Source organism: Cyanistes caeruleus, unplaced genomic scaffold (assembly GCF_971803275.1).
Source record: "Cyanistes caeruleus unplaced genomic scaffold, bCyaCae1.hap1.1 HAP1_SCAFFOLD_174, whole genome shotgun sequence".
NCBI lineage: Eukaryota > Metazoa > Chordata > Aves > Passeriformes > Paridae > Cyanistes > Cyanistes caeruleus.
The window spans coordinates 67,852-84,585 of record NW_028255962.1 but is presented as its reverse complement, the minus strand read 5'-3'; the positions used below and the strand labels follow the sequence as shown (position 1 = coordinate 84,585).

Here is a 16,734-nt window from a genome sequence, read left to right as displayed (position 1 = left end):
CTCTCGGCTCTGTGGATCTGCCCGGCAACTGATGAGTCATCAGAGAGACGCGCTCTGATTGGCTGAGGGGCGGCAGATCCACGGAGGGGCGAGATGGACAGGCGGGGTCACTGGGAGTGACTGGGATGGACTGGGAGAGGCTGGGATGGACTGGGAGAACCACGGGAGCCATTGGGAGGGACAAGGGGCCCCGGGGATGGGCACAAGGAAGGCTGAGTGCTCTGGGGTTCTTCCCCTTCAGCTCCCTTTGAACACCCAGCAGTCACTAACATCTGTATTTCTTTAATATTCAAGCTGTATTTAAGCTTCTCTTTTACTCTCTTCTCCACATTTTTGGTTTTTTCCTTTTTATCTCCTTTTATCCTGTCAGCACCAGTAGGATGGGGATGGAGTCTTGGGGTGGGTGTGGGATGAACTGAGGACCCAGCAGAGAAGGGCAAGGCAGAGGGGAGAGGACTCAGCCAACCCTCCTCCTGCTCTCTCCTCCCCCAGGCTCCAGCTAAAGCAAGTCAGACTGGAAAGGATCCCACAAATGCTGTGTTCTCCTCCCTCTGAGCTTGGCTGGGGATCCTCAGCTTCAGCCTGGTGCAGTGATGGCTTAGATTCGCTAATTTGAGATTTTTGGCTAATGCACTAAATTGGAGAGGTTTATTATTACTTAATCACCTTTCACCTTTGCCAAGTTCTGCTGCACTGTGTCTGCTTTTCACCCAATACACTACTAGCTCACATACCCACATGTGCTTCTTATGATAATATTTAGATTCATAGCTTACTCTATAAAATCACACAATTACAGTTGAAAACTCTCCACCATCTCACTCAATGCAGTTTTTTATTTACTAACATAAGCTTATGAATTCTTGACTCAACGTCTGTGAACCTTTAGCATTGCATGAACCCAAGCTCCTTCCAAGGCTGGAAATGAAACCCTTCAGTATCTGTGGAAGTTTCTGTCTTTCCATTTCCCACAGCCCACCAAAGGATTTGTGACACTTTGTGACAGAGGAGAAGCTCCCAGGCAATTTTGTGTTTGCTGTAGGGAAGGTTGGGTTGCTCTGCATCAATTCCCAGAGCAGCGCAGAGCATTGGCTTTGTGATGTCAGGGCATGGATGCCACCTTGTCGTGGTGACATCCCAAGGTTGCCTTGGTGCACGGAAGGCCTCAGGGTCAGAGCAGCTCTTGGGCTTGCTCAGTGCAGGAGCATCCTCCTGCTTGAGGCGTTTGTCAGTGGGCAGCTGCACACTGACAGGAGCCGTGCTTCTTCTTGTGGTGGAGCACAGTGTGCAAACTGGCAAAATGATGGAGCAGCTCGCTGCTGCCATTTGCACCATTTATGGCATTGGCTATGCCGGCTATTATCTGACCAACCTGGCACGTAAGTAGAGGTTTTCCCTGGCTGGAACCTGAGCTGGCTTTTGTAGGTCTCCCTGCTCTTTCTTAGTGACCGGGTTGCTATTGAAACACAAAGACCATGAGGATGCCCCTGGTTTGGTAAAGCTCCTGTCAACACCTTCAGCAAAACACGGGGTGTCTGTAGCCAGGGGGCTGCGGGCAGCATTTGCAGGGCTTCTGTTCCCTCCACGGGAGAGCCTGTGGCAGCAGAGTCTGTCATTTCCTCACTTTGCTGGCTCAATCTCTTGGGGTGACTTTACTTTTAAGATAGCTCTGAGAGCTCGGGAAGTTGAAACTGCTGGAGGCTGATGGGAGTTTTTTCTCCTGACTAATTCCTGGCCATGGGTGAGAATTGGCAGCAGTTTTAACTATTGGGAAGTGAGATCAACCTGTGAACACCACCTGAAGATGTGAGGCCGGGAATTTCTTGCTCTCTTTGGTTTCTGGCTTCTGACGAGGTCACAGGGCTCTGTCTCGGCCTCCTCCCCCCCTCCAGGCCGGACAAGGCTGCAGAGGGCGGGGTGGGGGGAGAAACGGAGCCAGCCTGACTTGGTTTGCAGTTTCTGCCACTGAACTGAAACCTGACACCATCAACATCTGCAGCTTTAGCAAGATTTTAACTCTTTTACTGCCTGCATGAGACATGCAGATTAATCCTTTTTTTCCAGAGAGAGAGGGAGAGGGAGTGATCAACCATCAACCCATCAAAGAGAGTGAAGAAACAAATTAAATTGAGAGGGGGAAGAGAAATAAGGAGATGCTTTATTAAGCTGAAATATTTTTCTGTTAAGCTATGGAGATGGACAGTAGTGTTCTGAAAAAACCGCCTTTAATTCATGACAGAGTATATTGGGAGGAATGGAGCGTTTCCAAGTGCGGATTTTGAGCAAATGATGAAGTAGTTGTGACACTGTGAGATGCTGGAACAGAGCGGGAGAAGTAAGAGTTGAAGATTTGTGGCTTTTAAGAAGCAAAAAGAGAAAACTTCTGTTTCCAGGGGGGCTCACAAAAACAGATAAAGAGAACTTTTGTCTTTGAATAACTCATTCATAAAAATGACATCCCTAGACTCATGACCCATAACACACCTCAGAGTGATGGGAAATGGTAGGAGACAACTGATGGCAGATTTCTGGGCAGCTGGCATCAGAGAAATAGAAAGCTATGAAGAAAAATCGTTTTCTTGTGAGAAACTCCATAGATAGCAGAAGAAGACTTCTGTTTCTCTACAAAGACTGATGAAAAGACTCTAGCAGGAATTGGGACTGTTGTAAACACCAAAGTTCCAAAGTTTTTTGTCTCCATGTTGTCATGTAAACAAGGGAATGGTTGGGTAGTGGGGGAGAAAAGGGTTGTTCTGGAAGTTTTATTCTGGTTTCTTATTCTTGTAGTTTTTGTCAATAAACTTTCTTTATTCCATTTAAGTTTTAAGCCTGTTTTGCTCTTGTTCTAATCCATATCTCACTGCAAGAAATAAGTAAGTTTCCTAGTGATTTTTTAGTTGCTGCTTTAAACCACACCAGTCAAGCAGGACACCTTTGAAAATGCAGACTGGGAGATCTTCTCAGATGCTGCTCTAAATAGGCCACGGTTCTCTCCAGTTTTCTCAAAGAATTTGGTTCCTTTTCCTTGCCCACTGCAGGTCATCTGAGCCGTGTGTTCAGAGGTGCCGATCCTGAGGTGAGTCAGAAAGGAACATTTGATGCTCCTGGTGTTTCAGAATTGTGCAGGGAACTGTGAGCTTGGCCTGTGGCAGTAGAGTGCAGAGGGCCAGCTGGGTGGGCTGAAAGAAGATCCATTTCCATGTTTACAACAGCAATAGCAAAGGCATTGTTGGCTATTTCCTAATTTTCCATTGCAGAGCTTTAAAAGAACTCAAAGCTCAGATTTGCAGAGAGAACGTTGCTTGCTGATAGTAGCCAGGGTGAACTCTCTAATTCAGAACTATTTTCTGCCTGGCTGAATTAACCCATTTTGATTTAGTTGGAGAGACTTAGAATCCCATTGCTATCAAAGCTGATGATTTGTGCTTGGTAGAGCTGGTTGTAGAAATCGAGCTGAAGAGAAATAAGGTTCTAAATGATAGGGAGCTGCCTGTCCCTAACTCCACCATCTGTCCACAGAGCCCAGAAGCAAGAGCAGACTCTGCTGTGGCTCCCTCTGCTCCTGGAGAAGAGGCCAAAGAGGAGCAAAATGAGCAAAAGGAGCACGAGCCTCCAGCTGTGGTCACAGCCCAGCCTGACCATGCCCAGACAGTAAGTGCCAGTGCTGGGTGCTGCTGTCTTTAGTGCAAGGCAGAGCTGCAAGTTTCTGAGCAGCCAGCACTTGCTGTTGCTGGCTGAGGATGCTGAGTGCTGGAGTCCTGCCAGCACCCAGCCATTCCCCCATCCCGTGGCAGCTGGAAATTGGGCTTTGAGCCGTCGTGCTGAGGCCCCAAAGCGCTGCTGCCTGCGGGTGAGCAGCTGGCTGCTTGGCTCAGGGAAGCTCTGTCTCTTGGCTTCTGCCAAGCCATGGCCAAGGGCTCACACGGCATTTCTGGGGCTCACAGGGCTTGGTTTGTTTGCTTTCCCTTTTTGGAAACCTCTGCATGACCTGGAGAAGTGTTCTGCAGTTTTCTGGAGTAATTCTTCACTTCTGCAGAGTCTTTTAGGCCACCTGTCTTTTGGCTTTTGATAAGCTGCAAGGAGATGATTGTGTTGTCCATGAAGCTGTGGCCGGCCATTCTTGTCCTGTGTGGCCAAAGAAACAAACTGTGTAGTTCTGAACCCTTCTTCTGAGGCAAAATCCACAAGTGGCAAGTTTCTCTTGATACGTTTTGTGGTGAAGTCTGCAGCTTTGGAAACTGCATTGGAGCCTAGTGTGGGGGCAAAGCTGCAAGTCCTTGAGTGCTGTCTTGTGTTGCTAAGAACCCCTTTAGAGATGGTTGTTTTTTCTCCTCAGAGCTGTTTTCCTCCTCCTGCCTCTTCTGTCCTGACACTCCCTGTTTAACCTATAAATTTCTGCCTGTCCTACTGAGGTGGGACAATTCCATGCTTTAGGTGGTTTTTGGTGACTTTGGTCATACATGTATTACATGACCCATGGCTTCCTTCATTGGCATCCCTAGGGGTGTGTCAATTAATTTGTTGCTGGGGCCTTTTGAGGATCTCTGTCAGTGCCACTCAGAATTCTCAGCTGACAAAAGAGGGAGGAGAAACACCTTGGTCCTCTTCCATATCCTGAGGTGGCCATAGAGGCTCTCTGACCTGCAGCAGAGGATCCAATTGCACACATCCTTGTCTCCTGAATGAGCAGGATTTCTAACAAGAGTGTAGATGTCAGAGGGGCAGGAGTGGCAGGGCAGGCCTGAAAAGAACATGAACTCCAGCAGTGTCTCTCCCAAGGGCTGAGCTCACCCAGGAAGCCCCTGCAGAGCCAGGATGGAGCTGTGGGACAGGGCTGGCTGTCAGTCACTATGGAGAGACAAGCAGGACACAGCAGAAGGGGAGGGAGGCCCTTGAGAAATGCCCCACATTTCCTGTCAGCTGCCCAAGAGTCTGTTGGAGATTCAGTGCCAGATGGGCCCTGATTGCACTGCCAGGGTCACTTTGGAATCTGTGCTTCCCCACGGGCAGAGAACAAGGCAGGAGAGCAGCAGCACAGAGCTTTGGGAACGTGGGAGCCCATCAGCCTTTGAGTCTTGGCCCACAAATGTTGGATGAGAAGTTGAAGCCCATCTTCTCTTGCTTTCTCTGCAGGTCCATCCAGAGAAAGAGCAGGAGCAGATTGTTTTATCAGGATGGCCGTGCCAGCCTGAGGGAGAGCTGTTCCCAGCCCAAGAGCAGGAAGAGCAGCTGGGGCAGCAGGTGGAAGAGCCACTGGAGAATGGCCAGGTAAGCCTGACCCAGCAGGGGACAGAGTGAAGGGCAGGAAGAGGGGCATAAAACGCAGCTCTTGGGACTGAGCAGGCCACGAGTGCCAGAGGCCCTGAAAGCAAAGAGCCTCTGCAGAGATCAGCAGCGGGACAGGAGGTTACAGTGGAAGCAGAGGTGGGTAGGGAAGCAGAAAGAAGTGACTGAATGAGTGTGATTTTGAGGCTGAAACTGAGGAAGAAGCTGAGCCTGATGGCAGCTCCCAGGCACTTGCTCTCCATTTGTGTGTACAGAACATCGAGGCAGAGCCCCAGGCAGAGCTGCCCGAAGCTCCAAGGGCCATCACAGCAGTGAAGAGGAGGCCTGAGGAAGACAGAAGCGTCGAAGAGGAGATGGATCTCCCCTGGCAGAGAGGAAATCAAGAAAACCAGGTGAGTGAAAGTGTGGCAGACACTCCACTCATGGAAATTCCTCTCTGTCATTCTTCACAGGCCTCCGAGGAGGAGCTTCTGGCAGAGCTGCAGGAAACTGAGGCTAGGATCAGGGCAAGGGAGGAGAGGCTGGAGGAAGAAAGAAGAATAATCGAAGAGAAATTCCATTTCCTCGCTCAGCAGCAAGAGGCTCTAGAAAATCGAGTGAGTGAAAGAGCGATAGGCACAGCAGTCACTGCAGTCTGGTGCTTTCTGCCCTTCTTGCCTTTCCTCTGCAGAGCAGCAGGGGGCTGGGCTGATGCCTCTCAGTGCCATCCTGCTGTAGTGTCTATCCCAGCTGCTTGGAAGGACATTTCCTGCTGTGCTCAATCTCAGCTGCTGCCCTGGACAGTGGCACCAGTCATTTGTCCCTTTTGCCAGTACTCATCTCAAGGGATTCCTGCTGGCCTGCTCCTGCTCTCCTTGTTTCTTCAGGGCTTTTTGCAAGTGAACTCAGTCCCCCAGACAGATTTGGAATACAAGCTGCAAGCTGTCTGTATCCCTTGGTGAATCTGCTGCTGTCCTGCTCTTTCCCTTTGCTCACAGTCAATGAGCCTTGGCACACAGGGACAAGCTGTGGTCTCTGACTGCTTTGTTCTCTTTGACTTGAGGTGGACGTGTTGATATCTCACCTGGCAGCTTGCGAAGGCTTCCAGCAAATGCCTGCTGATGAAGAGCCCCAAGGTCGGCGGGAGGCACAGGTACTGTCCCAAGCACAAGTGCTGCAGGCTGAGCACCTTCTGAAGATGGTGCAGGAAAAGAGGACTGAGGGGGAGGAGCTCCAACATTAGAACAAGGAGCTGCAAATGTGTCTGCAGCCCTTGGAGGGGGAAAGGGATCCTTGGGAGGAAGTGCACTGGTCGTTGTTGCAGTCATCCTTCAGAAAATCCAGGAAAATGGAATATGAAACTGGCCATCAACTTGATTAAAACCAACCTTGGGTTTTGACCATTTGGTTCCAGAAGTGGGCATCCAAAAAATCCAGTTGATGAGCTTTGCATGTGGCTAACAGCAACTTCCTAAGGGCTTGCATTTGAAAAGGGAACTCGGAGTAATCTCTGCCAGCCAGCTTTCTGACACAAACTCCTTTCTTCTCGCAGATCTACACAGGCTCTTCCATTCAATCTGCTGTAGCAGCAGCAGCAGCAGCATCTAAAGGAGCCTTTGTTCCCCAAGCTGAGCAGTGGATCCTGGGCAGTTTGTCCATTTCCAGCAGTGACACATCTGCTGCTCAGCTCCAGGAGAGCCTGGGAGACTTCGTGGAGCAACTGAGTACGTCTGGTGTATTTCTTGTCTGAGGGACAGTGTATTGTGTGCACGTGCCAGCAGAGCTGTAGCAAATGATCCTCCTCACTTTGGTGTCCCAGAGACATTTAGGACTCCCCACAGGAACTGCTGTGCTCTGAGGCAGCGAGAGAGCGCTCTGGCTGTTCCTGCTGCCTCTGAGGGCAGCTTGGACTGGCTCGGCTTTGCCTGGCATTCCCTTGCCACTAAAGGCAGAAGCAGGAATTGTTCTTGGATCAGCAGAAGGCTGTGGCCCAGCAAATGATCTATGCAAGTTCTGTGTGCTAGTGGCCAAACTGAACAGAGTATTTAATTCCTAAATTCTCCTTAGACTCCCGACTTCCCACCTGTTGTCAGCACCAAAAGACTTCACAGAAACTGATTTGGGATTTTGTCTTTTTGTTGTGGTTCTGTTTTCTGTGTGGTGTTTTTTATAGATTTTTGTTTTGGTTTTGGTGGTTTTTTGGTAGTTTTTTTTTTCTCCATCCTGAAAGAGCTGTTCTGCCCCATGTGTCTTACTGGTGTCATTTTTAGGACTGTTTTTATTGCCTCTACTACATCTACAAGGTTTTTATGAGAATGCTGTATTTTTGTCAGTGAGGACTCCTTTGCAAGAACATCAGGTGACAGCAGAAACAGAGAGCAAGAGATGTTTTCATTGGGCCCACAATGAAGAAACAGATACTTGTATAACAATCTGTAATTAAAATCCTAGTTTTATTTTTATAAAGATGTGTCCAAGAGACACATCCACGTGGTGTGATCAGATAAAACAGCACTGCAGGCATTTCTCAGGAGCGAGCCTGCAGCCCCTGTGCTGTGTATTCCTCAGATCCATGGCACTTTTTCATCCCTGATTCCCAGCCATTCCCATGACTCTTAGAATCCTACCTATTGGCCCAAGCCCTGCTCAGATCAGTCTCTGGGAAAACACATCAAGCCCTCTGTGATTCTGCAGCACAACCCATTTAATCTGCTTCTTGCCCATGACAGCTGCCAGTGCTGTGCTCTCAGAAAAGACCTGGTGGGGCTGAGGAAAGATCCCAGCTGATTTGGTGTCTACCTTCACCTGCTGGGACACAAAAGGGCCTTGATCTGCACCTGGCTGTGTCTGATCTCCAAGGCAATGCTGTTGTGTCCTGAACGGGGGCCACAGCTTGTCAGGGGCTCAGGCTGGCTGTGTCTTCTTGCCATTGCTTGTCAGTGCTCATGCTTGGCCTTTGCCAGCCTTGTGCTGTGCCCTGCTGTGCTCTCTGCGCTTCATTTCCTTCCAAGGACTGGACAAAATCAGTCTCTCTGCTGCCCATTTGTACTGCACAACTGCCTGTCTTGTTGCTGCTGTGCTTGCTGCCCAGCTGACCACAGAGGGTTCAGAGCCCCAGACAGCGGGGCTGCCTTTGGCATCTCCTGCAAGTTCGGATCTCTGCCTGAAAGTCAGCATCTTGCATTTTGTTTCCCTCAGGGAGAATGGTGAACAAGGAAAATCCTGTCACAAAATACATTGAACTGGAAAGTCTTGGCAGCGGGTGAGTCCAACCACAGTCACTTCTACACAGCCATGGGCCAGGGGTTTCATTGGGGGAATATCCATCAAGTGGGAAGTCAGACAAGTTGTCCACATGTTTAGACAGCGGGCTTAGTCTGCCCCATGTCTCAGTACTGGCCAGAATTTGTCAAGTGTGCTCAGAAGGCATTGTCAAAGACATCTCCATGCTGCCAAGGTCTTGCCTGCAGCAAGGAACAGAACCTGGGAAATCTGCTTGAACGAATAAGCTGCCTTTTGGAGCTGAGGCAGTAAATCCCAAGGCTTCAGGAACAGGCCCAGTGCCCAGGCACTTGAGGGGAAAATGCATCATCTGCCTTCTGGCAGACCCCTCCTGCAACCTGCAGCTTTTAGGCATTTACAGCAGAGCTCTCCTGTCTGGACTGGCTTCCACTGCAAGATCTAAATGGCTTCTCCTTTCTTTGCTGCTGTTTTGTTTCTAGGGGTTTTGGAGAGGTTTCCAGAGCACTTGACATTGCAACAGGAGGAGAGGTAAATGTCAACAGCCCCTGCAGCCTCTGCTGCTCTCCAGGCCTTTCCCCACTGCTGACAGCTGTGGCTGGAGCTTTGAGTAGAGCTGTGCTGAAAAGGCACAAGAAGCACAGACTGGAGCCAGCCTGCAAATTGCACTTGGAACAGGCTTTGTGGACAAGGCAAATCGCCAGTGGCCACATGTCCTGTAACTGACCCCCAAGGGAGCAGAGAAATGGGCTGTTGGAATGTCACTTCCTAATTACTCCAGTGATGAGGTCTAATCACAAAGCACTTGGGCACAGTTTGGCTGTGCCATTCCAAAATCACTTGCTCCATGTGGGTTGTGGTCTCATGCTACCAATTTTCTCAAATTACTCCTTTTCAATGTCATTTGAGGTGGCCATAAAGAAAATAAATGTGCAAGGAGTGAGCAGGAAGATACTAACCATGAATGAAATCAGGATCATGGAGAGTAATAGGAGTCCCAGGATCGTGAATTACTTAGCCAGGTGAGTGGTCACGGTCCTATCCCTTGAATGTTTGTTTACATACTACAAGCATGAGAGCTTAAAAACCCACTTTGGTCACTGGCAGGAAATAGAGCTGTTAATGATTATTTCTCTACTTATCTCCAATGGATGGGAAGAGACTGCATTTTGTCTGCATGAATCCACCCTGGCAAATGCAGACTGAAAATGGTTCAAAAACCTGCATCAGCCCTATCTTAAGAATTCAATACCTTCTAAGTTCATTGCCTCCACAGTTCTTTGGGACTCAGTTTTTCAAGTTTCTTAAATGCTGATGAACCATCCAAGAGAGGATTGCCCTTGCATTGTTGCCCCTCTTTTCCATTGCTGTGCATGCCAGGAAGACTAGGTGCTTATTTCCAGAAATGCCATACGTGACAGGTTTTTTATCTGGGCTCTTCCTAAACTGCCTTTCTCCTTGAGACAGCACAGACTGCAAACACTGCACAGCCTAGAGGCATTGTCTATGCCTTTACTTCTGCCCTTGTCTCCAAGGGACCCAGAAACAAGACTCAAGCAAAAAACCAACCTAGGCGTGCATGTTCACCTGCATGGCCTTGTTTCCTTTTTTCAGCTACCTTGTGCATGAGGAACTCTGGCTGGTGATGGAGTACATGGACGGAGGCACTCTGAGAGATCTCATTGACGAGATTCAAATGTCTGAAGGAGAGATTGCAGCTGTCAGTCGGGAGGTCAGGGATCCCATCTGTGCTTCCAAGGCCTTGAGCTGCATTGTCTGGGAAACAGGGGCTCAGAACGGGAGGGATTTCATGGGCCAGGCTTGGTTTCTGTGCTGCTGCTCGGCTATGGGCAAGCAAGAGCATCTCAAGGGAAATGTCTGCCAGTGCCCCTACACTCACTGGACTCACTTCCTGTACTCTTATCCCCTGCTCTTGTATTCTATCTCTGTCTCATGCATTGGCATTTGCAGTTCTCCACTGAGAAAGGTGCTGCTCTGCTACTGTGGGAGCAGCAGGCTCTTGCTCTCAATGGCGCTGTGTTCTGCCATTCCTCCCCATCCCCCTGCAAAGGGAACCTTCCACAGCTGTTTCCTTGCTTGTGCGATGAACTCACAGCACTACTTTTTGCCCCCCTGGTTCTCTTTTCTCTCTCAGTGCCTGCAAGGACTGGATTTTCTTCACTCCAACCACGTGATCCATCGAGATGTCAAGAGCAACAACATCCTTCTCAGAACCGACGGCTCTGTCAAGCTGGGTCAGTGTATTCTTGCTCAGCTTCAGCCTTCCAGGAATGGGGGGTGTGGGGCTGCTTTCAGTGACTGCCAGCTCCCCAAAAATGCTGCTGCTGGCAGTGCAGGGGTCCCCCCTGCTGTGGGCTGAAGGCACAGTTGCAGGGTGCACACAGCTATGACAAGGAACCACAAGCAGCCAAGAGTGCTATTGCTCTGTGTGTGTGTCTGTGTGTGTTCCTTCCAGAGGGAGGGAGCTGCAATCTAAACCTTCAGGGGAACAAAAGGCACTGCTGGAGGAAGTGTAAAAAATGGGGGGATGTTTGAAGTAGCCAATTCATATTGCCTTGGCTAAAGCCCTAAGGAAAGAGAGCAGGGAGTGTTGTCCAGGAAATTCAAGTGCACATTCTCAAACTTCCACTGGGGAATTCTCTGGCTTGGTTTCCTAATTGAGAGTATTAAAATTAAAAGAGTATTTTGCTTTCTCCTCAGCTGATTTTGGCCTTTCTGCTCAGCTCACCCCTGAGCAAAATCAGCGGTGCTCGGTGACCGGGACTCCTTGGTGGATGGCACCTGAAGTGGTGAAGCGTCAACCATATGGCCCCAAAGTGGACGTGTGGTCTTTTGGAATTGTGGCAATTGAAATGGCCGAACAAAAAACTCCTTATGACAGTTTCACTGCTCGATCGGTAAGGAGCAAATACTCTCTGATCCCGCTGTCTTTCTCACCTGTCCCGTGTTCTCTGCTCACTGCACAAAATCCCATGGCCATCTGCTGGAAGTACTTCCACCAAGGCCCCTTCTACAAATGGCCCTGCAGCACATCAGCATCTGCTGGAGCTTTGGTTGCAGCACTGGGGGAACTCAAGCCTTACCTCGCCCAAACCATCTCCATTCTCAGGCAGCATTTTGCTTTGCCTTAGAAGTCGTTCCAGCTCTTTTGGCTGTGTAGATGGCCCCAAGAATAGGAAACAAGCATCTCAGAGCTGGTGTTATCTTTCCAGAAATGAAGCAAAGAAACTCAAGCAAACCAAGTTTCAAAAATAGTGCTTTTGAGAGAAGAGGTGCAGCCTCATTCTTCTCACAGGGAAACTTGCCTGAAACCTGGAGATGAGGCTGTAAAGCCAGAGTCTCTTCTGCTTCTTGTGCAGTGCTGCTGAGACACTCAGTGACCACCTTCTTTCCTAACCCAAGCCACTTTCTCCATATCACCAAGCTGGAGCCTGGTGACGGGGAGAGCCTGCCAAAACCTCCTGTTTGTTTCCTGGCACTTTCTGGGATGGGCACAGCGTTAATGCATTGACTTGAGAATCCAACGAGCACAGGCTTACCACAGGGATGACACTTCTGATTTCACCATGAATATTTTCCTTTTGCCACATAAGGGAACCTGAAATTTTCAGAGTGCTGAGAGACAGAGCTGCAGGTGGCTCCTGTGTGCCCAAACAGGCATTTTCAACCCAATACATTTGTGGAGGCATCTTAATGTGTCTGTGTTGAAAATGAGATTCCAAAGGTTTGTTTCCTTCCCTGAGGAACACCTGCTGCATTTCCTTTCTTTTCTTCCAATTACCATCATTTTCAAGAACAGGACAAAAAGCTGGATGAGTTTTGCTTTATGGCAGCTGTGCTTAAGGGACCAACAAGCACTGCAGAGATTCTTTTCATATAAGAATCCTTGGAAATAGTAGAGTTAGTTAGAATAGCAAAATCCCTCTTCCAAAAAGGCTGCCAAGCTGCTGGGAATCCTCCGAGAAGGAAACACGTATTTGCTGATGTAGTTGCCACTAACTAGAGCAGGCAATGAAATCAGCTGCCAAGGCAAGATCTGCTGATCTGATGTTGGCAAAGCTGTGGCTTTGGGGCTTGGGTTTTTTCATGATACAGGAAAGTCGTCATCCAAATGCTACAGGAAAGTCATGTCTGCCTCTCTGCCAGGGCAAAAACTGCCACTGCAGAGTGGAGCTGGAACAATGGGCTCTGGGAGAGCAGTTCCAGATGGGAAAGAAGCAGGTGGAGCCTTGTGTTTCCTTTTTCTCCAGGCTAAATTCCACATAGCCACAGAAGGGAGCCCACAGCTGCGGCAGCCCGAGCAATTCTCGCCTTTGCTGCGTGACTTCCTGAGCTGCTGCCTGCAGAAAGGCGAGGCGCAGCGCTGGTCTGCCAAGGAGCTGCTGCAGGTAAAATGCCAAAAGGGCTGCAGGTGAAACAGTGTCCCAGGGATGGGCTCCTCCTCCACTGAAATCCAAGGCATCAGATGAGCCCCCATCCTCCTCCCTTCCAACCTTGGTGCTGTTCAGCTGACAGTGGGGAGGAATCCTAGACTGGGCTGGGCTGGCAGGGAGTGCTGGGTTTTAGCACTGGCTAAAATCACCAGGGCACTTACTCATTTCTTGCTGGGAGCTATGGATTAGGAGAAGGGCAAAACAGGCTTCAAACTTCAAAGGAATAACAAATTTTATTATCAGGCCCACAAGAATAAGAAAGGTCTCATCTGTGCAGTGAAAGGGTTCAATCTCACCCAGGTCATGGCAGTCACGGTGTTGGATTTCAGGCTGTGCTGGGCCCCTCTCTCTGCCCGGGAGCCGCTGGGAGGGGAGGCTCGGCCTGGAGCCGTCACTGCACGCTGGGGAGAGGGTTTAGTGTGGGCAAGATGTCAGCAGCCGTGGCCTGGCCCAGCCTGGGGCCGGGGTCCCGCAGCCTCCATCCCCCGCCCGGGAGCCGCTGGGCTCTGGCCCGGCCTCCCCCAGGAGCACAGGCCGTGGGCGAGCAGGGCCGGCCTCACCAGAGCTCCGTTACCTTCAGGCTCCGGAAGCAAAGAGGGCCAGTGCCCGGGCTGCTGGTTTTCAAAATGTGCATCATCACAGAGGCGCATCTCATTTCTAAATGGTGCAAAATGTTGTCAGTTCTCAGAACTAGCCAGCCATTGGCCTGTCTCAGGCACAGGGGAAGCTCCCAGCAGCTTCTCTCAAAGAAATCACTTCCGTGCGGGGTTTCTTACTTCTTTCCCTAAATGTCAATTCATCTCAAACTAACACACAGGGATATGGAAAGGTCATCTAGTCTGTGTCCTGCAATGAGCAGGGACATCTTTCAAGAGATCAGGATACTCACACCTCAGATATTTCCAGGGGTGGGCCACCTACCAGCTCTTGGGGCAACCTGTGCCACTCTTGCCCCATGCTCCTGACCTACTCTGACTCAATCCCCATTTTGTTTAAGAAGTATTCCCCTGCCTTTGAAGCTCTTAGCTTGGAAAATCATGCTTTCTTGTTGTTTTCTTTTCCTTTCTGCAGCATCAATTTATAACATCGGCCATGCCTGGGTCCAGCCTGGCACCTCTCATCGTTGCAGTAAAGAAGTGGAAGGAGGAGGCAGGAATGCAACAATCAATTTATAAACTGTCTTCTCCATGAAAAACTTAGAGTAGGATTATAGAGTAGGACTGCAGAGTAGGATTGTAGAATAGGATTATAGAGTAGGATTGTAGTGCAGGATGGTAGTGTAGGTTTGTAGTGTAGGATTGTAGAGTAGGATTTTAAATAAAATTTCTAAAATCTCAACTCCTTTGGAACATTTCTCTCCTTCTGACCCTGTGAGAAAGCTCAACATTTCCTCCTGAATTGTCAGTTTTTTCTTAGAGGTGGAAAGTGACATTGATGGCTTCTTTGGTACAGTTTGTAAGGGGGTAAGGCTCCTCTTCATTCATCCTCTCCAGACCACACTGCCTTTGGAATATGGCCAACTGGACAAGTTTTGCCCAGCTCTGGCATTTCTATTTGAGGCAGAAACAGCAATGGCATTTGCAGGAAAAACCACAGGAGGAGCGGTGCAACGCAAACATCCTGTGCAGATGCAGGCTGTGCAGATGTGACTCAAGAGTATTTGAGTTCCTGCCACTTGGATTTGTATCCCTAAGAGAAATCTCTTTGGCTGGAGGAGAGTCTGGCTGAAGAGAGAAAGCAGAAAGAGCAGTGAGGGTGCTGTGCAAGGTCTCCTGTGGTGCAGAGCTGTCAGCGCCTGTGAGGTGAGAGCGGGCCCGGCCTCGGCCAGGCTGGAGCCCCAGCAGAGCCCTGGCAGAGCCCGGAGAAGCCTGAGCCTCGGCACAGGCAGGCTGGAAGGAGGCCCTTGGAGCTGCAAGAGGCAGCAGCCTGGCCCTGGCTGCCTCTTGCTGGCACCAGGCAAATCCTCCGCTCTCAGAGCCAAGCTGGCAGCTGGCTGCTCCTGAGGGGAAGCGGCGCCGTGCTGGGCACAGCACACACTGGTGCCATGGGCTGTCTGGAGTCTGCACAGGAGGAGAGAAAGGCAAAGAGCAGCCCAGGGCTGCTGCCCTGCCTGACCATTGCTGCTCTTCTGCCGCCTGCCCTGGAACTCCTGGCAATGGTCAGCAGTGTGTGCAGCACTCTGGGCACAGGGGGAGGGAGCCGGGCTGCTCCGCAGGCTCCAGCACAGGGCAGTGTCCTTCAGGCACGGCATTTCTGCCAGGGGAACCGAGGCCAGCGTGAGGCACTGACAGCAAGTCAGGGCACATCTGCACGAGCCAGTGCCTCACACAGCTCTGGGACCAAGCGCCTGCTATCCTGGAGCTCTGCACTGAGCCACAGCAAAGGTGTGAAATGCAGAGGGTTTGCAGAAATATTCAGGGGCACCAGGCCAGCCTGCTTGGTGCTCTCTGGGGCACAGCAAGCACTGTGCAATGCAGCTCGGAGCTGCTGGCAGAGAGGGACTATGGGCATGTGCCTGAGGCTTGTTCTTGAGTAGTGATTTGGGAGGGAGCAGAAGTGTCTCAGTAGGCAATTGGTGTTTTCTTCATGAATGGCTGAATGAAAGACACAATGTGGCTTTACGCAGCAAGAGCACTTGCAGAACTTACTAAGTTTGTGTTGAATTCCCAGAAAAGGAAGCAGAGGTGTTGAAGTGTAACAAATAGGGCTCCTGAATTCCATTAGCTTTAACAAACAATGCTGAACCCTGTATTCCCCCACTGCAGTGATTCATGTCTGCAAGTGGCTATCTTAGCCTTGAGAATAAAGAGAGTGGTCCTGGTAAGAAGGTAGCTGGAATGCATTCACAGGAAGAAAGTGGTTTTAGGAATCTCTTGACATCCAGAGGAGAAGAGGAGGAACGCTTGTTTCCTAAAGATTGTGTCAGGGACTGCAGTCGTGTTTGAGGCCCTGCCACATTTGATCCATGTTTGAGCAGGTTGACAAGACAATGAAGAAAAACTGTATCGTTTAAGGGATGGGAACTTGACCCTTGCAAGAGAAGCAATGTATTGGTCAGTCGGTGGGCAGTTAACTTTTGAAAGAGGAACAATGCATAATGGAGGCCTTGTTGGCTTGGAGTCGCTATTCTGAGCCATTGTGGCCTCATCTCATGCTGGCCCTGTGGGAGCTGATGCTGGAACTGGGAAAATGCCACTCCTGAGCAGGAGATATAAGGCCTGCGTCTGGGGTGGAGAGGTGAGAAGGACGAGGTGCACACTGTTTTGATGCAGGGGATGTCCTGAAAGGGCACTGCCTACCTGCCCTCCCGCTGAGGACGATGCTTCAGCTCCTTCTCCCGCTCAGCGGGTTTTTGGGAATGCTGGGGTTGGTATGCAGTATTTGCTACTGCAACTAATAGAATAAATTTGCTTTGCAACCCCATCTGAGTCTTGCGTTCTTTTGTGCATGGGTCTCCTCCTGAACCTATGACAATGACTACCAGAGACCCTCAGGACAGCCCTACTCTCATGTTGATAAATTCTGAGATGAGATTTAAATATGTCAAATAATTTAGGGGAATGTTTAGCCTGTGAGCTTCAGCAAAGTATTGAGTATGTCTTAGTTCCATGGATACAAACGAGTAGGTGAGATTGCTGGGTGTGCACAAGTTAGGGAAGGGATTTCCCACACAGCCAGTGCAGAAATACAGTATTGCCTTCTTTCTAACTGTTTCTGAGCTGGATGTGGGGATCACACCCTGCTTGGTAACTTTCATTTTGGCCATTTCTGTTGA

General features: G+C 49.9%; 1 protein-coding gene across 1 annotated transcript; it reads left to right on the top strand.

The window, feature by feature from the left end:
* Positions 1 to 1,080: 1,080 nt before the first annotated feature.
* LOC147645775 (uncharacterized) lies at positions 1,081 to 14,297 on the top strand. The gene is made up of 15 exons (XM_086874242.1): positions 1,081 to 1,379; positions 3,039 to 3,076; positions 3,520 to 3,651; positions 5,134 to 5,268; positions 5,541 to 5,882; positions 6,329 to 6,418; positions 6,818 to 6,989; positions 8,464 to 8,527; positions 8,988 to 9,036; positions 9,415 to 9,527; positions 10,120 to 10,237; positions 10,661 to 10,760; positions 11,227 to 11,423; positions 12,777 to 12,914; positions 14,031 to 14,297. The coding sequence occupies exons 1-15, from the start codon at positions 1,100 to 1,102 to the stop codon at positions 14,148 to 14,150; spliced, it is 2,088 nt and encodes a 695-aa protein (XP_086730368.1). The 5' UTR covers positions 1,081 to 1,099; the 3' UTR covers positions 14,151 to 14,297.
* The last annotated feature ends 2,437 nt before the right edge of the window (positions 14,298 to 16,734 follow it).